The 27,500-nt window shown below is 37.5% G+C and overlaps 1 protein-coding gene across 1 annotated transcript in view; it reads right to left on the bottom strand.

Moving 5' to 3' along the window:
- Positions 1–27,500, bottom strand: part of LOC136863722 (zinc finger protein 236) — a 795,935-nt gene that overhangs the window by 207,663 nt on the left and 560,772 nt on the right. The window contains exon 19 of the mRNA XM_068226059.1: positions 21,184–21,385. Within this exon, the coding sequence (XP_068082160.1) occupies positions 21,184–21,385 (202 nt within the window). The remainder of the gene's footprint in view (positions 1–21,183; positions 21,386–27,500) is intronic.

Genomic DNA, 27,500 nt, shown 5'->3' with positions numbered 1-27,500 from the left:
TAAGACCAAACAGACAGCTACATTTGAAAATTGAGAAACTAACTGACGTAATGAGGAAAAGAAGACTACAATTTTTTGGACACGTTTACAGAATGGATGACAACAGACTAACCAAGCGCATCTTCAACCTTCTGAATAGCTATAAATAAAAACCCACATGGTTCAATGAAATTGAGAAAGACATGAAAAATGCCGGAATTAAAACAGATACAATCAAAAACAGAACACGTTTTAGAGAAGCAGTTCAAAAGGCAGCATTTCAGGAGCAAAAGAAACCAACAACTAGAAGAAAGTGGACTCAGGAAGAGAAGGAATGACACTCACGAAAGATGAAGGAAATTTGGAAGCAAAGCAAATCAAACACAATGAAAAGTAATCAAAGTTGATTCAAAATACCCTTCAAATGGGTTATTCGAAAGAATGATAATAATCATTCGAGCTCGATACTGGCATTATTTAACTGTGGGTTAAAGAATAATGTTTTCAAGTTATATCAGTTTATTACACTTGCCTCATACCATCACACAATAAGATGATAGCTTCGAATACCACACTTAAGGGAAGCCAACCTTTTCACCAAACACAATCAAGAACAATTCATTACATCCCAACACTCAAAATCAGGCAGCCTATTATAGTTTAATATATCTAGCATTTAAAATAACTCACACCTAAAGACCTCAACAAAGAATTACAATATATAAGGAACATAGCCAAGTTCAATGGGTTTAACATAGAAAGGGTCAATCAAATAATAAGAAAAAGTAGAAATGGACGAATTTCAAAATTAATTCCAGAAAAACAAGAAAAGTCTAAATTTGTCACATTTACTTACAGTAATCCCAACATATATCAATTTCTAACCCATTCAAGAAACATGACTTCAAAATTTCGTTCAAAACAGTAAACGCCAACCAAAGCATGTTCCTAAATCACAATAGTGTCAACTCCAACAAAGACCAATACTCGGGATTTACAAACTCACCTGTATGCAATGTTTCGTCTAATACATAGGACAAACAGGACTAAGTTTCTCAATGAAATACTTAGAACACCATAATGCAAACAAACATCATAAAATCTTGGCAATGACTGTACATATGAAAGAAACTGGACACATCTACAAGATCACAGAACAAGATTTAACTATACTAAAGAGAATAAAAAAAGGCAAACTATGAATATGAAAGCATCTACATTTTCATAGACCAGTCTTTCAACAGAAACCACAATTCAAATGACATTATAGAGACTAAAAATCCTTTATACGATCAAATCCCACAATTATAAAAAATATTAAAAATAAAAGAGAACATGTTCCAAAACATCAATAAATTTCCATATGTAAAAGCTCCGTCCACAGGTAAACTCCCTCCTCAGAGAACTGACAATACCTCATCTGCCCACCTCTCCCCAACCCATACCCCTCCGCATAACACACACAGATACAATACGAGGCGCACAGAATTAGCCATCGCCAGTAGGACAAAAGGTGTCACAAGAGCAAGCCAGTCACAAGAGAGGCGAGGGGGGGGTGAGTAAGAGCTTCCCAACATCCCTAGTTCATACTTTAGTTCACATAAACTTTACAAATAAGCCATTTTTTCGTTACAGCCTCTCAATCCACCAATATCAACCACTTAAAAGAAGCAACAAGACCACAACAAATGTCTCAATGACCTAAAGAAGTCCCCCCTTCAAACCTACACAGTGACAGGCAGCAAGACTTTACATAATTCTGATCACCATAAAGCAACATTCAGACAAAGGATCATACAATATCTTACAAAAACGCTACCCCATTTTATTCCCAAGGTGACACTCAAGTCCATGAAGATTCCAGTGAGAGCAACCACATTGGATATTACAGACTAAATAACCCAAATCAACCAATGCCATCACAAGTTTTTAAAGCTTATCAATCATTTTTTTGTCAAATGTACAATAATTGTAAACTTACCCTTTTTTTTAGACAGAGCAACTGTATGCAAGCTAAATGTTTTTATATACAGGACATGTAAACACAATTCAATTTGCATCAGTTGGATATTTCTACAGAATAATACACATAAAAATATTTTTTAGTTAAAACAATTCATGTCAGCTTTACCATTTTAAATATTTTATTATCAAACAAGACCCAGGATCCTGGCTATTTTGATCTTAGGTAGTAGGAACAGCGACTGAAGATGCATAAAAGTAGGCAAAACATGTCCCACTCAAGACACAACAATAATATAGAAATATTTATGTAAATAAAAAAAAACATGATGTACTGAAAAAGGTGGACCCACATTCTTTTAGAAAATAAAAATACTTCTTGTTCCCAACATGGCTTTTCACAGAGTGGTGGTGTTCCAGGACAGTTCACAACAGCAAGCCTTACTGAAGTCTGTATAGCCACCTGAGAGATTCATCCTCAATGAATGACATGTCAGAGACTTGTGACTGTCTCATAGTGCTTGTGACTGATACAATGAAGACTGATGTGTGCCATCTGCACATTTCATAAAGGCCTATAGATGATTCTAGTAGCTTCTAATTTGAGATCATTCTGGGTGCCCAGCCCATTGTTAATCATATTCCATCTTCTACTAAGAGCTTCTTTATCGCGAGACTCAAAAGTTCACTGGCACTATTGCTCAGCTCGCCCTGTCCACAATGTCGGCCACAGTGCTACAATTATTATCTCTTGCTAGCATTATTACTGTATAGAAATAATATGAATCACCACCTTATCAATACACTATTTTATTTACTACCAAACTGGTAAATAGGGTCAATACCGGTTTCGACCCCTAAGGGGTCATCCTCAGTTGACACATATAAATATCTATAAAAACATCACATATAATAGTTAAAGTTTAAAATTGATGTGTCGTTAGTATACTGGTAAGTACATATGCATGTTCTATTAGAGCTATTATGTAGATTTTCTGTTTCTTTGTAAACAGTATCAAAAGTATTGTATTGGATGTGGTTCATCCATTTGACAAAATGCTAGTGGATTGAATATGTACATTTGCTGAGAGGTACATGCTATTCTATTTTACAATTTTTGTTTTACATAATATGGGGTAAAATTATTACATTTGCACATATATGGTGATATTAGGTACAATGTAGGGTGTTAAAGATGTACTATTTGAATTTACAGTATCCTGATTACATTTCATGTAGTGGTTGTAAGGTTTACTGATTCACTTGTTTAGTTCAGTTAAATGCATAATGACCTTGTTGGTTTGAATTCTTATGATTAAAATATTGGTATGTAATACCTAGTTAACATGAATCCTAAATATTAATATATAAGTTTGTAGCACCTCTTATTCCCGTTTTCAGTCTTAAAATAGAATTGTGTCTTGACACTTTATTTTGTTAGACATATAAAAGTCTTGTTAAAATAAAACTTTGGGGCTAAAACCGGTATGAAATACCTATTTAAAATACATTAGATAATGGTATTGATATGTGGTGCTATGTGCATATTCAAAAAATCTAAATGAAATATAAATATAAATTGGTGACAGTACTGTAGGTTGTTGTGTTGTAGTTAACGGCTGGTCCATTAAAAATATATATGTTTACTTGAATGTAAAACAAAAATTGTAAAATAGAATAGCATGTACCTCTCAGCAAATGTACATATTCAATCCACTAGCATTTTGTCAAATGGATGAACCACATCCAATACAATACTTTTGATACTGTTTACAAAGAAACAGAAAATCTACATAATAGCTCTAATAGAACATGCATATGTACTTACCAGTATACTAACGACACATCAATTTTAAACTTTAACTATTATATGTGATGTTTTTATAGATATTTATATGTGTCAACTGAGGATGACCCCTTAGGGGTCGAAACCGGTATTGACCCTATTTACCAGTTTGGTAGTAAATAAAATAGTGTATTGATAAGGTGGTGATTCATATTATTTCTATATAGTGATACCAATCAATACGGACATGAAGCTTATAAATAATAATAGCATTATTACTGACCGCCCCACTCTTGGCCTATATTGCCTCAATGCTCCCTCCTTAAAGATGCTTCCATCCTCAGAGCAGTGGTGAGAGTATCTTTAAGGGAATGCTCCCTTTTGAGCATCAGGTGTTAGTGATCTCAGTGTTACGAAGCCAATCGACGAAGAAGTAGGCAGCCTTCTGCTGTATATGCTCTCGTAGTAGCCACCTAATGCCTATTGGGTCAGGTATTATACCTCTGCAGTGAATTCTTGCACTGATTCTTCCACACTCTGTGTCCTCTTTCTCAGTTGGATTTGGTACGTGGCTGCCAGCTGCTGGTCGAAGTAGTGTCCCTCAAAAGCCTTCACAATCTCTTCGTACACAACACCAGGCCTGATGGTATGTAGCACCTCTGTTGCTCATACATACAACCCGTCGATTAGTTGTACGGTCTTCTCCTATGGCGTGCGCCCATTATGGTTGGACACAGTGATTAACTGGGTCTGGAAAGTCATCCACGATGTACTCCTTTTGAAGCGTGAAGGTTTCACTTTCATGACACTGGTACTGCTGTCATCGCTGGTAGCCTTGGTCTGGTTTCTAGAACCGTCACCCTTCCCTGTAGATCACCCGTCTCCTGCCTCAAGTCTTGAACAATGAGCTCAAAAATCTGAGGTACTGCCTTGAATTGTTTATCGACCATTTCACTTACTTTACAAATGAAAGTATTTATAAAATTCTCCTTATCAATACAAATCAACTCATCTGTTAGATGGAATAAAGTCTATACTTGAGAATAGGCTGAAACATGTATAAATACTTTTATTTGTAAAGTGATAACTGTCAATACGGAATGAGATTTATAACTCGCAACATTTCACTTACGTACTCCACAATGTCACTTTTCAATCTTACTTCGAGAGCGTGTACTTTTTCTTCTAAATAGCATTAAGTTTGTTAATCTTGGCTTTGAGTTCTGTATTAATTCATTGGCCTTTTATTGCCAAAATATAATAATTACATTAACATTCTGTCCTTTAGCAGGTAGTCTCCTCTTTGGTATCACTAAAATTTTACCACTGGTAAAGTGTTTAGCATCACCAGCATTACACAGTATATCACAACTTGAATCATCGGTGTAGCAATCAGTTTCAACTCAAATCTATGGGGACATTACCAAAATTGCAACCCGATAAAGATAAAAACAGGAATGATTATAAAAATCCATAAATAGCACAAAATGAGCACAAGAAGCAAAATACTTACCATTGAGCAGCAGCAGCATTAAATATACTAGCGTGGAGGGCACAGAACATAAAGGAAAAAGGGCAGGATCATAACTAACTACTTGAGGTGTTGCCAGGTCAATAGTGCTAACTACTAAATGAAAGCAAAATTAAATTTCAGTACATTAAACTTTACTTAAAAATTAGGAAAAATAAAATATGGATGAATGAAAACTGAAGAACAAATAATTGAATTTTAAATAACCTCTCTGAATTATGGATTAAAATCAATTTTTAAAGCAATAAAACTATAAGTGCGCACTCGGATAACAACGTAAAATAATTTTTATATAGTAATAAATAGGGCTCGGATGTTTAGGAAAAGTCATATTTTTTCTTTGTCTCTATTTTCCTGGCTGGTTGCATTTTGGTGCAAATCAGGTGATTATAGTCACAATTAAGTGATTTGTATTTGTCATATAAATGCATATTTTGGCTATTTTTTTGCCATAAGGTCATATTTTAAGCTATTTTCGTAGAAACGTCATATTTCGGTCATATTTCGGCGATTTGGCGACAACTGTAGCTGTCCAAAGCCATCGTCAACTTTCCAAAAGAGAACTAGTATTTAAAAAACTCCTTTTCCGTATCAAATCTATAGTTAATACAAATGGAATACTCTGTCTCTTCTATCAAGATTGTGCAGGAATTGTTTTCCTACAGTTTGTCAACAAGTCGGACATATATTAAGTAGAACTTTAGAATTATATCGAATGCAATTACTCGCTTAGAAGCTGCTAGCTTAGAAATACATGCAACTACTGAAATTGTGAGAAGTGTTGAACTTTCAGCACAACAATCACATGGAATATTTGGCATCAGTGTAATATGGAAACTTTAAAATTTGCTTAATCAAAGTGACGGTTTTCGCTGTGTGTTCAAGATAAATGATGTTCTTAGAGGAGAATGTACCAGTGCATTTCAAGATGAGTGCATACTCTACAGCAGTGATTTAATATTATTTAAATATGCACCAACAGCGTCTTGTGACGTAGAAAGGAGCCTCCTTTCTTAAGGAACGTGTTATGTGATAATCGGAGATCTTTTGCGCTTGATGCTTTGAAGATGAATCTTGTCATACACTTCAATACCACCCGCGGAGAAGGATGAAAAAGTTATACGAATTTGTACTATATTTAACTTAAAAATGAGTATAAAATTTTATTGTTCCACCTTCTCAATACTTAAAATCATTTAACGCTTATCAAAACATTACAATATAATAATAACAACAGGTACTAGTTTTGGTCTTTTTTTTTTTTTGGACCATCATCAGCCTAGCCAAAATTACAAGAAAAAGATATAATCTAAAAATGAAGTGATGTGGATGAACAAGGGGATGGGATGGTGATAGAATGACATACAAAAGTAAAAACCTTATACATGTGTTACAAAAATATGACCAGAATATGTTAAAATTAACAGATGGATAAAAGCATTGTGATGTCGTATAAAATCACTTGATGACAAAGTCTTAGGTTGACGGTTGAACTTTCGAGTGAAATCTTACAAAAGTTCTTATGTTTCTGGAAGGTTCTAAAAGCGAGATCCACAATGGCGCAGAGGGAATTGTCCAATATGACCAGTATAGACTTGACGAATTGAGAAAGCTGGACTCGTTCTATGTAGCATAAACAATTGCTGTTTTTTAAAGGTAGTCTCAATTCAGTCGGAACCCAATGAACCTTGCGCTTTTTGTAGAACAAAAACAGTAATCGTTCATGCTACATAGAACGAGTCCAGCTTTCTCAATTCGTCAAGTCTATACTGGTCATATTGGACAATTCCCTCTGCGCCATTGTGGATCTCGCTTTTAGAACCTTCCAGAAACATAAGAACTTACATAAGATTTCACTCGAATTTAAGTGTGCAACACAAGTTCAACCGTCATCCTAAGACTTTGTCATCAAGTGATTTTATACATCACAATGCTTTTATCAATCTGTTAATTTTAACATATTCTGGTCATATTTATTGTAACACATGTATAAGGTTTTTACTTTTGTATGTCATTCCATCACCATCCCATTCCCTTGTTCATCCACATCACTTCATTTTTAGATTATGTCTTTTTCTTGTAATTTTGGCTAAGCTGATGATGGTCCAAAAAAAAAGACCGAAACTAGTACCTGTTATTATTATATTGTAATGTTTTGATAAGCGTTAAATGATTTTAAGTATTGAGAAGGTGGAACAATAAAATTTTGTACTCATTTTTAAGTTAAGTCTTAATTTGTACTATATGCCGAGTCGCCCTACCATAATGTATCAAAAGACATCTACTTAATTTGTTTTGTGGTGCTCAATTTAAACTTTAACGCATTTGAGCAATATTAATGTAATCTGGGCTTAAACGTTTTAAAATATTTTTAAAAAATAGATTGATTTCTAGTTTTCTTCGTATTTCAAACCACCAATGAAGGGTACAAACATATTTTGACTTTTAAAATGTTGTGTGATCTATAATCTTAGCGAACTTAGTACTTTCTAGGTATGTATTCACGAATGTTTGATAAGTGAATCAAGGACAGTACACTGTGAATAACTGCCAAATGTGTATATTCACAAAATTAATATGAAAGTAAGAATAAAGAATTTAGTTAACAAATATATATCAAAGGAACTGGCGTTTCGATTCATAACTTATTTTAAAATGGCCATATTTAGATCAATAACTTTCGGGTCATATTTTGTAATTTTTACGTCATATTTCGTCACTTTTGAGGTCATATTTGCTTGCTTATTTGGGCTATTTTTAGGTCTTAAACATCCGAGCCCTAGTAATAAATAAGTAAATAGAAGAACATATACCCCCCCCCAAATCTTATTAATTCATTGAAGTAAGAAACAAATGTCTATTTGTGAAATAATTAAAATCCTGAAAACACACTCCTACAGAAACTCTTACAATACAGAGAATTTAGCAAGACTGCAGCTTGCAATAGAATCAATACATGACAAATGTTAAAACGGATCAGTGCTTTAGAAAATTCATTACACCACTGACCAGTGTTTTGTAAGCGGGTGTACTACAATAAATCTCACTAAACTGAAATTTGTTTCCAGACCCTGTACACAAGGATTTCAATCATCCCAGAAACATGGAATCACCCAGAATATTAAAGGAAACGATAGCCAACCAAATATTCCACTTGTAAATAATTAAAAGAACAGAAGAAAGAATAGCACGACCCCCCCCCCCCCCACAAAAAATCCCAAATTATTTACAAATTACGAAGGGAAACACAATTAAAATTCCACAGAAAACAGAACAATGGTACACACGAAGCATGCCGCTTCCCAAAAACAAGCCAACATTCACATTAACAGCTGGCATGGCCCATACATAATTAGCATGCCGGAGATAAGATAAAAGTATGACACGCAATAATGAAAGAAAGAACGAAAACACGGACGCGAATAGTCTGAGGGGGGTAAACGTAAGTATCTTTAAGAAATGGGAGAAACAAATTTCAGTTTCCTACAACCACGATATTACAATAATAATGTACAGTATTTTTAATTTAACATTTCCTCCAACAAAATATTAATAGAGGATTTAAATGCCAGTTATTAAATTTTAATTTTAGGAAGCCCTGGAAAACGGTAATGCCCGAATAAGACTGGAAATAAACCATCCCATTAAGTAATTAAACAATGATCCATTACGAAAACAATACAAGCACACAGCATCCTCCAACACATTGATAACAGTGCAATGGATACCACAAATATGAACCAAGTAGAAGGAAATCCACCAACCAAATTAATAATAATAATAACTTCAAGAAACAGGAAAAGGTATCACAACGATAATCTCGATTAAATAAAACGAATGGAATAATTTGCTTCTCATCCGCGCATATACCAAGTTCCAGAATTACTCCATAATTAATTATAATTTGGATATAGAATTTTACAAAAATCTAGTTAGATTACATTTTAATAGTTTGAAGATACAATTTATATCATTAAAATGGTCGATGCAGAAGAAATTACAGTTTAATTTAATGAATAAACAGTGGCCGACATGTTCATAAACTATAGGCCTAATTTCAATTACAGTTACGAAGTTGACACGAAATGCGTTGCCGAAATTCCTCACAAAATTAATGTCACTTATACCGTGTTACTCACATTCTTCTTCTCCAAATAATCCGGCAGTAGAACAGTCTCGAAACAATTAAGATGATACTAGTACTTACATCTTTGGGTGTCCAATTTAATATAATCCGATAGCTTACGTTGTTAGGTCATCTTGCAATGAAGTACACTTACTCAGATATTCGCATCCAATTAATACAAAGAATGATGAATAGAAACTACATTAGATATATAATTACGCTGTAACTAAGGCCAACGGCCTAATTCCATGGTTATCAGCCTGGAGAATCAGGCTCCATTCCACCAACTTTCAATCGAGTTTTGTACACAACAACTTCTCTAAAATGCGTCCATCATGGCGCTCAGCTGGGAACAGACTGGCTTCCAGCTAGCGAGAAGCACAGCGCTCAGTTCAAAGCAGTAGACCACGTGCGCGCGCACTTCAACTAGTTTATAGGGCGAATCAGAAATTTCGAAGCTACCGACATAACAATAGCAAAATATGCATTTTAAACAGGCATAGTTCAGGCACGTAAATTAACGGCAATTCAAACAATGACCGAGAATGGTATATAAAGTCCACACACACAAATACTTATGTCCAACAAATGAGGGTAGCGTTAATTCTTGTCTCAAAAATCATTTACAGTGTACCTACCAGTCAAATTTATATGCACTGGAAGATGAAAAGATTCTGAACAGGTTTGCAATTATGCTATGAACTTCAACACTTTGATAGTGAATAACCTGAAAAGGAATAGTTGACTTCTGATATCATTCCATTGATGAATAAACTCTGAGTTTGAAATGTTTACAGGATTACCATCAATGATGGCCTTTAATTAAATGTCTCTTGACCGAGTGTCAATTTTATCATCTGTTAATGGAATGAACATAAGTGAAGTGTAATAATAAAGTTATCATCAAATATGAATCCGAAGATTGGTCTGAGCCCAGAAAAGGCTTTTCTAATCAGGAGTTTACTTGTGATGGTGGAACAAGTTCTCCATGCATCAAAGATAACAACCTTAAACTTTTGGGGGGCTAGTTCAAATTGGAACTGCTTCTAACAGAGAGAAAGAAGTAAAATAAGAAGAGTTCTATTCATCTCAGTTCTTTCCTAATTTATGTGTAGGAAATATTTATCAAATTAAAATTCCACATTGGCTAAACACTTGAAACGACCATGATCTCACACTTCCATTGCAATAAAATGCTTAGGTGCAAGATGGCAGCAACTAGGAACAGTCGTATTTTTGTACCTGCGACATATTACTTTCCTTTCTTAGTCTTTCTTGTGTATAGAAGTGTGTCGTACTGTGCTTTCTTATCTACAACCATCCCTGAAGCAAGTGAAGTGCCAATAGCTTCAGTCGCCTAAGTGCGGCCAGTATCCAGTATTCTGGAGATAGTGGGTTTGAACACCACTGTCGGCAGCCCTGAAGATGGTTTTCCGTGGTTTCCCATTTTCACACCAGGCAAATGCTGGGGCTGAACCTTAATTAAGGCCACGGCCGCTTCCTTCCCACTCCTAGCCCTTTCCTGTCCCATCGTAAAGCAACTAGCAAAAAAAAAAAAAGTGAAGTGCCACGTGACTCAATACTAAAATGGTGCTTCACTGAACGGCGTTATATTTTCTCTGCTTTGTCTGTCTGATCTCTCTGTGCTTCGCCATGCCCCTGTCTCTTCCAGTGAAAGTACAAAAGGTTGCCATGCTTCCTCATGTGCTATGTTCATTATCTTACTTCTTCTTTCTGGTGACATTCATTTAAATCCAGCACCGCTTAATGTTTATTATCAGAAAACCCAGAGTCTGAAAAACAAATTAACTGACTATGTACTCAGTGAACCTGAATTTAGCGAGTTTGATATCTTATGTTTCACTGAAACTTGGTTACCTGATTTTGTCTCGGACAGTGAACTTCCATTCTCATCTAACTTTTCAGTGTTTCGTAAAAACAGAGGTACCGGTAAGCGTGGGGGTGGTGTAATGATTGCAGTAAGTAATAACTTAAAGCCCGTCACAGACCCGACCTAGAAACCGAATGTGAGATAACCTGGGTCGAAATTACGATCCCCAGGAGTAAAAACTTGTTAGTTGGCTGCTTCTACTGCCCACCCTCCGGTGATATCACACCGTTAGAAGATTGCTTTAATTGAATGGTTTTGTCTCGGAATAAATCCAACGATATTGTGCTAATCGGTGATTTCAATTCACACATATCCTGGCAATCTACAACCACTGGAACAGTAACCTACCCTGTGGACTCATTTATTTTGTCTAATTTCATAAACGGTCTTCATCTACATCAGTTCTGCTTAAATCCTACCAGAAATCTGGCAACATTGGACCGCCTCTTCTCTACAGTAACTAGTGTTAGTGTATCCGTTGGCAGAAACATTCTTAGCGCTGACCATGACTCAATCGAAGCTACCCTCAGCCTACCTGCTTATCGACATAAAGACTTCCCACCCGCTGCGAGGCAAGCATTTCCTCTGAGGAGTAAAGTGGATTGGCTAGTTGTCAATCCCTCCCTTGGTGCTGGTTATCAGCTGAGTGCGACGTCAACAGTGCGGTTTCCCTGTTTGAGGATTTAATATTTACCACTATTAAACAGCATGTACCTATCTCCAAACCCAGAACACACAAGTATCCCCCCTGGCTGAGTGCCGAAACTAAATTGCTACTAAAGAAAGAAAAACCTGTGTGTGGTCACTCTGGAAGTCTATCCCCAATTCACACACTTATAATACTTTTAAACACATCAGGAATATTTCAAAATCGCATCTTAAGAATGACTACAACCAGCACATCACTTCTATAACTTGAAACCTTAAAAAAACCCTAAAAAAGTTTGGACTCTCATTTCATCATGTAGAAAGTCACCCCGGATACCACGGAATCTTAAACTACATACTGATGATGTCCCAACTGAATTAAGGTCTCAAAAATCAATGAGTACTTTCAGTCCACCTTTATCCCTCCTGCACCTATCACAGAACTACCACAGATCAATAGTGTTTGCAGTTGTTCACTGTCCCAAATATCAATGACCCCTAACGAAGTTCAAAATATTCTCAATAGTCCCCCAACAAACTGCTCCACTGGGCCCAATGATATTAGCCCTATATTCCTAAGAATGACTTCTGCTTCTCTCTGTGCACCGTTATCTACAATTTTAAACCTGTGTATGGCTACTGGTACATTCCCCGACAGCTGGAAACAAGCTGATATCACACCTATTTTCAAATCTGGCAACAAACATGATATCTCATACCGCCCAATATCTATTGTTCCAATACTATCCTCTGTCCTTGAAAGAATAATCCACCACCGACTCCTCTTTTTCACACAGCCGTACCTTTCTGAAGAACAACACGGATTTACTCCTGGAAAATCATGCATCACTAACCTCACTGTTCTCAATCACCACATCGTTTCAGCAATAGAAAATAAATCTCAGTTAAATGTAATCTATATAGATCTGGCCAAAGTATTCGACTCAGTGGATCATGCACTACTTCTTGATAAGCTCGCTACCAGATTTAATATCCATGGTCTCGTCTTGTTAATGATTTCAAGTTTCCTCTCCGGCGGAAAACAAAGAGTGGTACTCCCTGAATCTGCCTCATCATGCTTATCGGCGTTATCAGGTGCATCTCAGGGCAATATTCTGAGACCCCCACTCTCTGTTCTCTATGTCGACGACATATTTCTTTGCACCAAAAATAGTCAGTGTTCCCTCCTCTTGTACGCCGACAACCTGAAAATCCTAAGAGAAGTGTCTACGCCTGATGACTGTGATGAATTACAGACTGTTCTCAATTCGTGTGGTGATTGGTTTAAGAAATGGAATCTTTCTCAAGATGGCGTCAGCGAAGGATGTAAGTGAAGATAGCTCCCGGTTCTCTTGCAAAATAATCGGGAATAAGTGTGGTGTAAACCAGAAGCGAGAGAAGAATGGTATCCAGTGTGAAAAGTGTTTAATTTGGTACCATTTTGAGTGTATATGTAGTGCTGGTTTTGCTAAAAATTAAGATACTTGGACCTGCGTTAGCTGTGGCGAGAGCAATTTGAATAGCGGTAACAAACCTAGGCCTGCAACGGTCAACGAATCGCTGGCATCTAACTTCGTTGGAGGATGGAGGTAATGATAATGTACTTGTAATTCTCTCTTTATTGCAACAGGATTTACAAGCATTAAAAGCGGAGAATGAGATTTTGAAGGAGAAGGTACGTTTACTGGAATCGAAAGTACCGGTACCAGTAAACACTCAGAACACAGGTGGCTCCGTGAATTCTAGCGCGTAGTGTCAAGTTGCTTCAGATTCTAGGAGGAAAAATGTACAGTTAAATAAGGACAACTTTGTAACTGACCCAAAAATAGATTTTCAGCCCTGAGGGAAGTAAGCGATACGCAAGGACTTATCCGTATGGGAAGCAGTCAAACGTATAGCGCGAAATCCGTTACGAGAAGCGGCAAAGTTGGGCCTAAAATCCCACACAGTGCACCGGCGAAAGTGTCGAACATTCTTATATTTGGTGATAGCCAGGCGAGGGGAATTGAGGAGAAAATGAACAATGAAGATATTGCAGCCTCGGCCGTCATCTATCCTGGGGCCCCAATCAAGAAGGTACTGGAAAACACGGAACAGGCAGCAAGAAATCTCGGAAGTCGTGATGCAGTAGTGATCATCGGCAGGACGAACGACGAAGCTCACAATGACGCTAAGAATGTTATTCCTCAACTTAAATGTATACTAGGTAAGCTGACTCTCACAAACATCTCTGTAGTGAACATGCCCCACAGGTATGATTTGATTAGAGACTCGTGTGTGAACATTGAAGTGGACAAAGTTAATACAGATATGGTTAAAATTTGTAAACATTTTCGTAATACACAGGTAATTGATAGCAGCAGTTTCGAGAGATACTGTTACACAAAGCATGGCCTTCATCTAAACAACTCAGGTAAACAAAAGATAGCAAATATTGTTCTAGATTTTATTAATCTTAAGATACGTACTGTAAAAAAGACAACTCTCTTGAGTTATAATACTAACCAGGAAAACTAGTAAAAAGAGCCAGCTGTACTTCAAGCTGGCTCAGCCAACTAGAAAATGAAACTCAGGAATGTAAGGAAATTCAAGTTACCCAATTGCAACAGTCAAGTTTTAGGGAGGAAGGGGGTCTGAGATTGCTCTTGGTAAACTGTCAGAGTGTAGTAAATAAACAATTAAAATTCGGTACATTGATGGAATCTTATGAGACTGATGTGGTGATAGGAGTGGAATCGTGGTTGAGACAAAGTTAATACAGATATGGTTAAAATTTGTAAACATTTTCGTAATACACAGGTAATTGATAACAGCAGTTTCGAGAGACACTGTTACACAAAGTATTTCCAGAAGGGTACACAGTCTATCGTAGAGACCGAGGAGATAAAAAGGGAGGGGGGTGTTTATTCTGGTGAAGGAAACTTATTGTTCACATGAATGGTTTACCGATGAGAGGGATGATATATGAGGGATAAAATTAGTTTTTGATAATATGAAGGAGGTGGGAATTATAGGAACATACAGGCCTGGAAGAGAGGAAAGAGACATGGAAATATTTGAGAAAATAATAGATTATACTCATAAAAACAATAATAATGATATGGTAATAATTGGGGGAGATCTAAACTTGCCTGAAGTTGAATGGAATGGATCTGCAAGTGAAGCCCATGAACAGAAACTGGCAAATAAGTAAATTTGGGAGGGAGGATTTACACAAGTAGTACAAGAACCGACTCGTCTCAATAACTTACTAGATGTATTCTTGATTAAACCATGGGAAATTGTTGATAAAACTGAGGTAACTGAAGGAATAGGTGACCATAAGGCTGTAATAATGGATGTATGACTGGTACCAAAAAGGCTTAATAAGAGGGTCACACAAGACAAGAAATTGTACAGAAAAACTAAAGTTGATGGATTTGGGACTTACCTTAAATCACAATTCAGTTGTTGGATAAGTGAAGGGAGTAATGTGGATACACTTTGGGCTAAATTTAAAGGAATCATTTGGGAAGGAGAGAAGAGATTTGTACCTGTTAAGAAGGGTAAAATGACCTCAGACCCTGTTTATTATACAAGGGAAATAAGAAAATGTAGAATAGTAAACAGGAAAATCAAAAAAGGTAGGAGAGTAGAGAAACTAGAAAACAGCTATTGAGGGAACTGAATAGAGTGAAAAAGGAAGCAAAAGAGAATTATATGAATGGCATACTTCAAAAGGGTAATGACCGAAAAGGGAAATGGAAAAAGCTGTATTCATATACCAGGAATAAAAAAGGAATCCAAATTACTACAATGGTGGGAGAAGAGGGTGAACACTATTTAACAGACACTGAGAAAGCAAACCTCTTTAGTAGGGAATTCAGAGATTCAGTAGATGATTGTCAGGAGTTGGAAACCGAAACAGAAGATAGAGAGGGAGAGAGACAGAGGGAAACAAGAAGCTTCTCATTCACAAATGAAGATATTTCCAGAGAAATCCAACTGCTTCAGCAAGGAAAAGCAGCAGGAAGTGATCAAATTACTAGGGAGGTGTTAAAGACAATGGGGTGGTACATAGTGCCTTATTTAAAATTTCTCTTTGACTATGTCATAAAAAATAGTGTAATACCAAAGGAATGGAAGGAATCTATAATAATACCAATTTATAAAGGAAAGGGTGATAAAAGGAAACCAGAGAACTACAGACCAATCAGCCTGACCAGTATAGTTTGTAAAATACTGGAGTGTTTAATATCAAAGTACATCAGAGGGATATGTGATGATAAGAATTGGTTCATGAGGAGCCAGTATGGATTTAGAAAGAAATTTTCTTGTGAGGCACAACTGGTGGGATTTCAGCAGGACATATCAGATCAGTTGGATTGAGGAGGCCAGTTAGATTGCATAGCCATAGATCTTTCCAAAGCCTTTGATAGAGTGGAACATGGAATATTAATAAAGAAATTGGAGGGAATAGGATTGGACGTAAGGGTTACACGTTGGATAAAAACATTTCTAAATTCAAGTGTTCAGAAAGTCAAAGTAGGAAATAATGTATCGCAGGAAGAGAAAGTTTGGAAGGGAATTGCACAGGGTAGTATAATTGGTCTGTTACTTTTCTTAATATACGTTAATGATTTAGGGAATAATATAACATCAAAAATAAGATTGCATGCAGATGACATAACTGTTTATAGGGAAATAAATACCATTGAGGATTGTTCAGAATTACAAAGGGACCTTGAGAGTATCCAACAATGGGTTGAAGAGAATAATATGAAGGTTAATGGAGGCAAATCAACTGTTACAACATTTACAAACAGGAGTTTTAAAACTGAATTTGAATATACTTTGGATGAGGTAGTTATCCCAAAAGATGGCAAGTGCAAATACTTAGGTGTGAGATTTGAAAGTAATTTGCACTGGAAGGGTCATGTGGATAACATTGCTGGAAAGCATACAGATCGTTACATGTCATAATGAGGCTACTTAAAGGATGCAACAAAGAATTAAAAGAGAAAAGTTACTAAAGTATTGTTCGTCCATTATTGGAATATGCAAACAGTGTTTGGGATCCTCACCAAGAATACCTAATAAAAGAAATAGATAGTATGCAGAGGAAAGCAGCAGGATTTGTAACAGGGGATTTCAGGAGAAAGAGTAGTGCATCAGAAATGTTAAAGGAACTAGGGTGGGAAACTTTTAAGTAAGAGAAGGGAGAAAACTAGACTTATAGGATTATATAGAGCCTATACAGGAGAAGCAGCATGGGGAGATATCCGTGAGAGGCTTCAGTTGGAAAATAATTATATCGGCAGTACTGACCACAAATATAAAATTAGAAGGAATTTTAGCAGAAGCGATTGGGGTAAATGTTCATTCATTGGGAAGGGTGTGAAGGAGTGGAACAGTTTACCAGGGGTAGTGTTTGATCCTTTTCCGAAATCTGTACAGATATTCAAGAAGAGAATAAACAGCAACAGAGAAAATAAATGAAATGTTAGAGGGCATTCGACCAGTGCACGTTAATGTAAATAAAAAATGTGTGTGAATAAATTAATTCCATCCCCTGGTCTAAGGAGTTTGGACAGCCAAAGTAGGGAACTGCCTGTAGGGGTGAAGTACAGTGGGGACTTCGAGGGCCCTGGGACCGCTACGGTAGCTGTGAAGGCCCTTCAGGAACTCTGAAAAGTGGTGGCAAAAAGGGCTCTGGTTAAGACGCGGCAGGTCGTTACGCTACTTAGGTTCCAGAATGGTAAATAAAAAAATAAAATAAAAAAATAAAAAAAGTAAAGTAAATTAATGCAATGTCAATTTTAATCTTATACCAGTTGTATAGAATCATTTGAAGTAATTCCACATACTGTATATAAGTTTACTATATTTGTAAGTAGTACAGGAGATATTATAAGTAGAATTTTGTAAACAATATAAATTTATTAAGGATGAGCTGTGTGTTTAATAGAAAAAATTGTTAGCGTAAACTGTATAATATTGTATTATACGAAAATTTTCTTCTCTTGTTAATTTAATATTAGTGCTTGAGAATAATGTATTTCAGTGTACCATTTGCCACCGAGGTAGACACCTCATTTGCAAATAAAGAGACTTTGATTTGATTTTGATATTAAGAAGTGCAATACAATCTCATTTCACTGCTAAAGCAAGGAATGAACACCATATACCATACAGAGAAATGCATTGCAATTGGCTTTTCAGGTAAGAGACCTACATAGGTGTTATAATAGACTGTAAACTAACCTTCTCCGCTCATATTCAGTCTATAGAATCCCATGCTATGCATACCCTAGGCATCCTTTACAGGTTCACTAAATTAATGATACTAACGCCTTAAAATAATACTTTGTCTCGTATGTTCTCCCCATTATTGACTTTTGTTCCGCTATTTGGTCCTCATCTGCTATCATAAACATATCTCAAATAAATAGTATTTTTAACTTTGTCACTTTCATTGTTAAGACTCGCAATTCTGTTTTTAAGAACAAAACTAAATCTGACATTATGAACTACCTGGGTATGCTTGACCTGAGAAGCCATTTACAGTTCTCCGATCTATGTTACCTTCACAAAATAATGGCTACACCAAATGTAATACTCTTCCGGCGTACTTCCCTATACACGTTCCTGCCCGCCCTACACGCAACCGGCGTACTCATCACGTGTCCCGTCCATGCCTAACCTAATAACAACGCTCTATCTTCCACCATTTCCCTGCTCTTGGTAAATCACTACCCGATATCGACATATTCACACCTTTTGCATCCTTCAAACAAAAATTTAAAAGATTCCTTTGATGTCCTCTCCAGGTTTCCATTTTCTTCCATCCCTCCAACCCTCGACCTTTCTTCTTCCTAATTTCTGTAACCAACATTTTCCAGTTATCATTGTCATTTTTGTTACACTGTTACTGTTAAAACTGTTAATTTATTGTTGTTAGTTAATATTGTTGTCTATACCTTTGTTATGTTTTATACTTATTTAAACTTATTATTATTATTATTATTATTATTATTATTATTATTATTATTATTATTATTATTGTTCCGAGGTATCTGTGGAACAGCAGAGGTGAGAGAAGGTGCGGGGGTGAACAGGTCTCAGAATACGAAATTAAAGTTAAGATAAAATTTGATGATGATGATGCTTGTTGTTTAAAGGGGCCTAACATCGAAGGTCATCGGCCCAAAGATAAAATTTAACAAGGTTATATTTTCTTAGCAAAATCAAGAAATAACAAGAATGGCAGGTACAGAGTAGCAAGGTAACAAACGTACAATTACAGTATTCACAGGATTTGGGCTTCGAGCCCCGGACTCACAATTCTTGAGCAATTAGCCCAACTTTACGATATACACAATTCAACAAAGGGGCAGAAGACCCCTATCATGCCCAGGAGCACTTGCTCCCAATTACACAGTAAAGCCTCCTCGAGGCGCGCAGGAAACAAAATTTTTAGAAAGAGCAATCTGCTCTTAAGTACGAGCCTATCCAAGGCCACACCAAACTCCACTTTCAAGTTGTCCTCCAAGGACATGAAAACAGGGGTAAAATACCCAACCTATTGAGGCCTATTAAGTAAGGAAAGGTTAATTACATGGCCTCTAAAATACCAACTTGAGAGGAGGCGATCTGCACTCCTAATACATTTTGTTTAAAACCTACTTGGCACTAGGCCGTTACTGCAAGGGCTAATCCCATACTAAAGAGGTGACTTTTAGAAGGAAACAATTTACATTACGTTAAGGAAGAAACGGTTGTGAAAAATAAGTTCACCTCAATGCAATATGAGTGGGAGCTCGAGAGGGTTAAGCACTCTCTATCCCAATATGTAGTTTAAAAGATAGAATAGATACTAAGTGTCTTTACATTTTAGGGGAAAAGTTACATGGTGGAAAAGCTTCGGACCTGCCCCGAGAGTTAAACTGCTGAGCTAACAAGAAAAGAAGTTATTAAACGGCCATTACCTTGTGGTTGAACTGCTGCCCGAAGAAAGAGGCGCTTCCCGCCCCCTGCTACGTACTTTATGCACTGATAGATGTTACTGAAGTGGCGCGGAGACCCGAAAATCAGCAGTTTATATACTCTCGCGGAAAGTTCGAGGCGTTTCAAGAATGAGAACACCCTCCCACAAGAATTTTAACCAAGAAAACCCCTACACAAGATGAAGAAGAAACACATTATTGGTGGAAAATTAATTCGAGAAATTCGGGATTGGTAAATTCAAAACAAGGGGACAGAAAGGGTTAATATTGCCAACTTAAACAATGACTGAAAGAAATTTAACAAAGAACAAACTTATGAACACTAAATTTCTTCAAAAACATAGTTCTTTCACTTCGCACCAGGGTGCATAATTGTATTTCTTCAGTAGTGCCATCTAGAAGAGAATGTCCACACTTCTTACTACAGGCAAAACAAAAATACATCGAAAACGACCCAGTTCAGAAACTTCAAAATTTCCAAGTAGTGACATCTTCTGAGAAACTTGAAAATTAACACAGTAGATAAAGTTCCGGCTTCCTCCAGTAGAGGAGTTTCAACTGGCGCAAAGTTTGAATTAGCGACATGGAGGTGTACCACCCGGTACAATTATTATTATTATTATTATTATTATTATTATTGTAAAATTGTCCTCCATAGGCTGAATCTAATAAATAAATAAATAAATAAATAAATAAATAAATAAATAAATAAATAAATAAATAAATAAATAAATAAATAAATAAATAAATAAATAAATAAATAAATAAATAAAGTATAAAAAATATGCTCTTCAAAAAACATGGGAGATACCTATGAATCACATTCAGAATAATGTGAATATCCTATATTAATGTTTGGCTTAAGACATTTTGAAAATATATTTTTAATTTGGAAATATCTGTAGGTACAGTTCACAAAGGTGGTACAGCTATGTTTCAGGGACTGCTGAATTTAATGGTCCTTAAATACCTTGTTATACTGAAGTGGTCTAGTAACATGGCCTTATTTTGAGGAGAAATATTATCAAGGGTGCAGTATCTGAGTCCTATGAATTTCACAGTATGCAGGCAAAGTAAAGATCAGGTAGGCAATTTAAATTCTCAATAAACTAAAGGTTAAAGATTACGACTTCTCTTCTGTTATGTACAAAAAGTAAAAAAGTAAGCTCAAAGACATGAACTAATCGTAGAAACCTTAAAATGCTCTTGCAGCTTGGTGACAAGAAAAGTTAAAAATCACAGCTTTCGTAAACAGTATTTCTTAACATCACCCACCTGTAGCTAATGTTTGGACAAGGGCGTTCTCAGCAAAATCTGACTCTGCTTGATCCCGCTGTTGTACAACAGTGAAGGTTTGATCACTGAAGGCTTGAGTAAAATCTGATCCCAAACCTTCAGAAGTAAATTGGGAGGTATTTACATCCAGAGTAGCTGGAAGAGTGTTACCAATCTTATCATCCCGCGACTGTTGAAAAGCCTGAAAGAAAATATAGAGTAAGCGTTCACCAAACAGTTTTTAATCTCTACTAGAATAACATTCTGTGTGTCTAGTGAAAGTTAATGAAATACTTCTGAAATGTTTAAAAAATACACTGAAGCTGATTATGTATATTTAACTTCCAGTGTTGAATCTGTCAGTTTTAAGTAAATTCACATTCAACCATTTGCACTATCTAAGGAAGAAGATAAAATATGCCATACACTGACATTTAACAATGTTACTCAAATAAGTAAAGCTCTTAATTGTGAACCTCCCATATTATAATTGCTTTCATTCACATTATAAACTTCATGCAGTCCTAACTGTTTAAAAATGTGTCCTTCAAACCCCTAATTAATCAGAATTTGTCAAACACATTTCTATGATGTTTTACATCAATATTTTATCACTCCGTTACCTGACCTTGAAGAACTGCAAGAAAAGTTTGCCAGCCATAGAAACTTTTGCAAGCACTATGTTGTTGATATGGCTTGCCTTAAAATACCTCCAACAGCCATGTCTGTTCACAGCCAGTGGTGTCAGATGAAGACAGAGTTGTGAGAGAAATGTCTCAGCATAACACATTTCTTTCCATGAAAGTGTAACTAATGACATAAGTGAATAATGCAAACAACTGAACACAAGCAATTGTTGTCTGCTATGTGGAATATACTCGTCATAGTTCAGCAATACTCGCTGTTGGGTATGCTGGTTACATAACATGGTCTACAAGGAGTACAATGTCACACAGACAAAATTGAGTCCTCTGCACAACAAACCAAATAGCAAGCTTGCTTTTCAACTGATGTACACTGCCTGAAAAAAAAAAAAATTGCATCCAGGAGTAGTGGTTGGAAGTGCCAAGGCCATTGGCAGTTACAGCTGGAATGTTGGCACCAGGTCAGTAGGGTGTCGCACACCCCACCGGCCACAATGCATGCCCTTATGTGGTTCGGAATGGTGTCAAACAGCCTTTCGATCCTCTCCTGAGGCAAGTTCGTCCACAGTTGTTGCAGCTGTCCCTCCAGATCCCGCAGGTTGGTACTGGGATGGAGTCCCCTTCCAATGTCATCCCACACGTGTTCAATGATAGAGGGGTCCGGAGATTTTGTTGGCCACGGGAGGACCTCAACATGCTCTAGGAAGTCCATAGACACATGCGCTGTGTGTGGACGTGCATTATCTTGCTCGAACACTGTCCCAGGGTGCTGTGCCATAAGGGGTAAGATGTGCGGACGCAGAATATCTGTCACGTATCGCTGTGCTGTCAAAGTCTGCCGAAGCACTATGAGAGGTGACCTGAACGGTGGTCATCGGAGGTTATGGAGAAGCAGGAAACATCACTGAACATGATGTGACGCCAGTCGTCCTCTGTCCATGCCTTCCGGGCAAGGCACCACTCCAGACGCAGGTGGTGGTGTTCTGGTGTCAATGGTGACCGACGCATGGGGCGGTAGGACCCCAATCCGGCAGATGCGAGTTGTTAAGACACTGTGCAGGAACTCACAGGATGCTGTGGAGCCCCCAGTACATGTTCGCGGATGGAGGGTGCCGAAGTTATGGGATTCTGCAATGCTTGGCGCACCATACGAAGATCCTCCCTCGGGATAGTGTTTCTTGGTCGCCCCGAACCTGCATGACGTTACTGGGTGCCCTCATGTACCCATAAAGTCCAACATCAGGCCACTGTAACATCTGAATGGCCCACATGCCTAGCAATTGCATGATACAACCGACCAGCCTCATGCAGTCCCACAATGTGGCCTCTGTCAAACGCTGTTGACTGGTGGAAAGGCTGTCTAACACACCTGTCTGGATACTTCGTTCTATACGTAGTCCTCTCTGCACGTCTTGCTTAACTGCCTGACTCACAGCAGTTAACTGGTAACAACTTATCAACAAAAGGATGGTGCCATCATGAATGCACTCTGGTGGGCATTCTACACATTAGAGATCCTTGTAAATCTAATCATTTATTTGCACATCAATGGTATGCATGTTTACTGAATTGGGATAATACTGGACCACTTCTTCTGGGTGCTTGGCTTTTTGTTAGGCAGTGTATACTACTGAAAGAACTGGAGGGGTGAGGGGGGAAGAATTTATTGATGAAATGGGAGACCCACTACTGAGGCCAGAATTTGACACAGCACTGAGAACCTACATAGGAACGAGGCACCTGGAATTTATTATAAACATTCAGAATGACTGATTGCCTTGGAAGAAGCAGGCATAGCAAAGCTATTACATTGAACCACTTTAATGCCACGTGCTGATCTGACTGGCTTTCGCTCCTCACACGAAAAGACCTGAGCCGACTGAATCGGAGCAAAGATATCCTAGTGCTTAAAGGCTTCTGGATTTGTCTGGCTATTTCATTCCATTACAAACCTGAAATCACAGTGGAAAACCACCATCATCCCAACACAGTAGACTTGTCTATTAAAAAATCAATGAAGAAATCTATACAAACTCTCCCAAAAATGATAAATAAGCAGTTCTCAAATTTGTGAATAAAACACAACAAAATAGGTAACATATTCAAAAAGCAAGGATTTCAAATAGCAGTCGGAACAAACAACACATTACAAAAACAAACTGCTACCTGTAATCTATACAAAAATTACCATTTCACCAAATCAGGAGTACACACACTCTAATGCTAAGAATCAAATTCTAATGCCGCATACATCAAACAGACAAAACAAAATTTCCACATAAGGTACAAAGAACATAAAAATGCAATTAGACACAACAGACACTCAGCCTTCTGTAAACATATACATAACAATGCCTCCCACTTCACAGATATCAACTCACATCTTAAAATATTGCATGTTGGAAATAATATAAATCTTTATACATAAAGGAGTCAATAGAAATTCACATTGTGAAAAAAGCCAACCAGAATAACCTCAATGATCACACACACCCAAAAGCTACACCACTCTTCATTCTGCTATTAAAATCAATCTGTATTCAGTATAGCACAAAATGTCAAACTCCACTGAAATTATTTAACTGATTAATTTGCAAATACTCATTAAATTCCCCTAAAATATTTCCTCAACAGTCTAAAATATGATGATGATGATGATGATGATGATGATGATAGGCTATAATTAACACTCCAAAAAGACCCATGATGCCACTGGAACATGGCATAAGAGAAAGTTATGGTACATAAGCCAGCTGGCACAACATCAGTGACAGCATATTGTGGAAAACAACACTCCTAAATGGACCAGTGAGGAGATAAGAAGCACATGAGTTCTCCATTAATATAAGTTATAATATTTCACCAAATATTAGACGAGTGAACACAGGTTTTAACATAAATGTTTTTTTTTTTTTTTTTTTGCTAGGGGCTTTACGTCGCACCGACACAGATAGGTCTTATGGCGACGATGGGATAGGAAAGGCCTAGGAGTTGGAAGGAAGCGGCCGTGGCCTTAATTAAGGTACAGCCCCAGCATTTGCCTGGTGTGAAAATGGGAAACCACGGAAAACCATCTTCAGGGCTGCCGATAGTGGGATTCGAACATAAATGGTTTTGTACAATTATATTAGTCAATTCATAATGTATACTGGGTGGATCAACTATAAATCAGAATTACTTTTTACAATTTTACTGAATTCATCAACAAATATACAAGCACCTCATTTTTCTACACAGACTCCCAAAATCGACACACATTTTTATCACCGAATTGGCAATTTTTTTATGCTGTCCTCGAAACAGTGGCAAGCACCTTTCCAGCAGAAAGGCGTCGATTGCCTTCACTGGCCCAGCTGCACCTCTTTCCTACCACTCCATGCTTGCTTGTTTTGACTTTGGGGTGTCATGATGAACCCAAGTTTTATCAGAAGTCCCAATGCGATGCAAATATCATATCCTTCCTCCTTATAGCGATTCAGATGCCTCCGACAAGCATCCTGGTGGAAGGTTTGTTCCTGGGAGGGAAGACTAGGAATGCACAAGGCAATTTTAGACATTTTTATGTGCCGATCTTTTTCAATAAGGTCACGTACAGCACGAATGCTGTCTCCAGGGATGCTTGCCCGGGGTTGTCTTTGGTGGGGCTCATTTTCCACTCCTTCCTGTGCTGCCAAAAATTGTCTGTGCAATTAATACACCTGGGTCTTAGAAAGGGTCGTGTCCCTAAATTGTGCACGGAGCTTTCTCAAAATTTCCAAAGCTTTGGTGCCTTCTTTCACCAGAAACTTGATGAAGCGCTGCACAACAGATGTGTGTACCTCTTGCTCTCTTATGGCATACTGAAATGAGCAGTTGCTCTTTTGCGTGTGATGCATCAAGGTCCCTACTCATAACATCGCCACCAACATCCTCCCAAAGCCCCACCTATTTCTGCTCACTACCAGAGCCGCTAATTTAAAATTCCGGTTTATATGTGATGCACCTGATATAATAAAAAGCATTAAAAAAATAACAGAAGTGTGTGGTTTGATAGAATCTGATGATGTTCTTTCAAGAATGAAACATATCATTCTAATTTAATTAATTTTTCCTCAGGTATAATCTGTTGTTATATATTTTTTCATGTATTTTTCTACATTTTATTAATTCACAAATTAGTCTTAACAGACTAAAGAACGTACCTTTTATAAATTCATTCTGTAATCACTATTATTAGAGACTCCGTGGTTCAGGTGGCAGCGCGCCGGCCTCTCACCGCTGGGTTCCGTGGTTCAAATCCCGGTCTCTCCATGAGAGATTTGTGCTGTACAAAGCAGAGGCGGGACAGGTTTTTCTCCGGGTACTTCGGCTTTCCCTGTCATTTTTCATTCCAGCAACACTCTCCAATATCATTTCATTTCATTTCATTAATCATTCATTAAACATTGCCCCAGGGGAGTGCGACGGGCTTCGGCAGCTGGCACAATTCCCACCCTTGCCGCTAGAAGAGGGCTTCATTCATTCCATTCCTGACCCGGTCATTATTATTATTATTATTAGCGTATGGCAAGGAAATTATATACATAATATACAATATATACACAATAACAAAAAACATTGATTCACTTCAGGCATTAGTGTTATCTCTTATATCTGAATGTCCAGCTAATCAATCCACTGTAGTGCTTCCACTGTTGGAGATAGGAAGTCTTCCAAACTACCTGGATAAGCCCGTAGTTGACACTCGCTTACAATGTGGGGAATAGTCTGGCGAGGGGCTCCACAGTCACATTCTGGAGATGGTACAAAGTTCCACTTGTAGAGAGAATCCCTGCACCTTCCATGACCTGTCCTGATCCTGTTCAGTCTGGACCAAGTTGCACGTGGCAGTTGGGATCCATTTACAATATTTTCCCCTCTGAAGATGTTATGCAGGGGCACGTCGGGAGAGTTATTCCAGCGGCTTTTCCACTCCTCCAAAGCATTGAAGTTGGTGGACGTCTTCAGAGCAGCATCACAAAAGGGTGAATGTCATGATTTCAGTCTTTTGAGACTAAGAGCTGGTATGTCATTTAGAACAGGTAGCAGAGGATTCTTGCAGATCTTGTTGTACTCTCGAACAAGAGCTCTGGATCTTCGTAAGTCAGGTGGCATTATTCCTGACAATAGTGGGAGCCAGTGAACTGGAGTTGATCTGATGGTGCCAGATATAAGATGCATGCTGGTATTCAATTGTAGGTCAATATACTTTGTATACGGACTATTAATCCACACTGGAGCACAGTAGTCAGCAGCAGAGAAAACCAGTGCTAAGGCTGAAAAGCGTAGGATGTTTGCAGTAGATCCCCAAGTAGTACCAGTTAGCTTCTGAATAATATTGTTTCGGGTTTTCAGTTTCTTTGACAAGTTCAAAAGATGTTGTCTGAATGATAAAGTCTGGTCCAAGGTAACACCGAGATATTTTGGATACCTATTGTGATTAAGTACTCGATTGGAGAAGGTAATATTTAGTTTTAAGTTAGCGAGCCGGTTGCTCAAATGGAAGCAAGAAACCTCCATTTTGGCTGTACTGGGTCTGAGTCTCCATTTCCTGAAATATTCTGCCAATGTGGATAAGTCCTGAGTCAAAATGTCTTCAGTTTTCTCAAAGATCTTGTGTTGTGTGGCCAGGGTCAAGTCATCAGCATAGCAGAA

Source organism: Anabrus simplex, chromosome 2, assembly GCF_040414725.1.
Source record: "Anabrus simplex isolate iqAnaSimp1 chromosome 2, ASM4041472v1, whole genome shotgun sequence".
Lineage (NCBI taxonomy): Eukaryota > Metazoa > Arthropoda > Insecta > Orthoptera > Tettigoniidae > Anabrus > Anabrus simplex.
The sequence above is the reverse complement of the archived record's forward strand: the minus strand, read 5'-3'. Positions and strand labels throughout refer to the sequence as shown.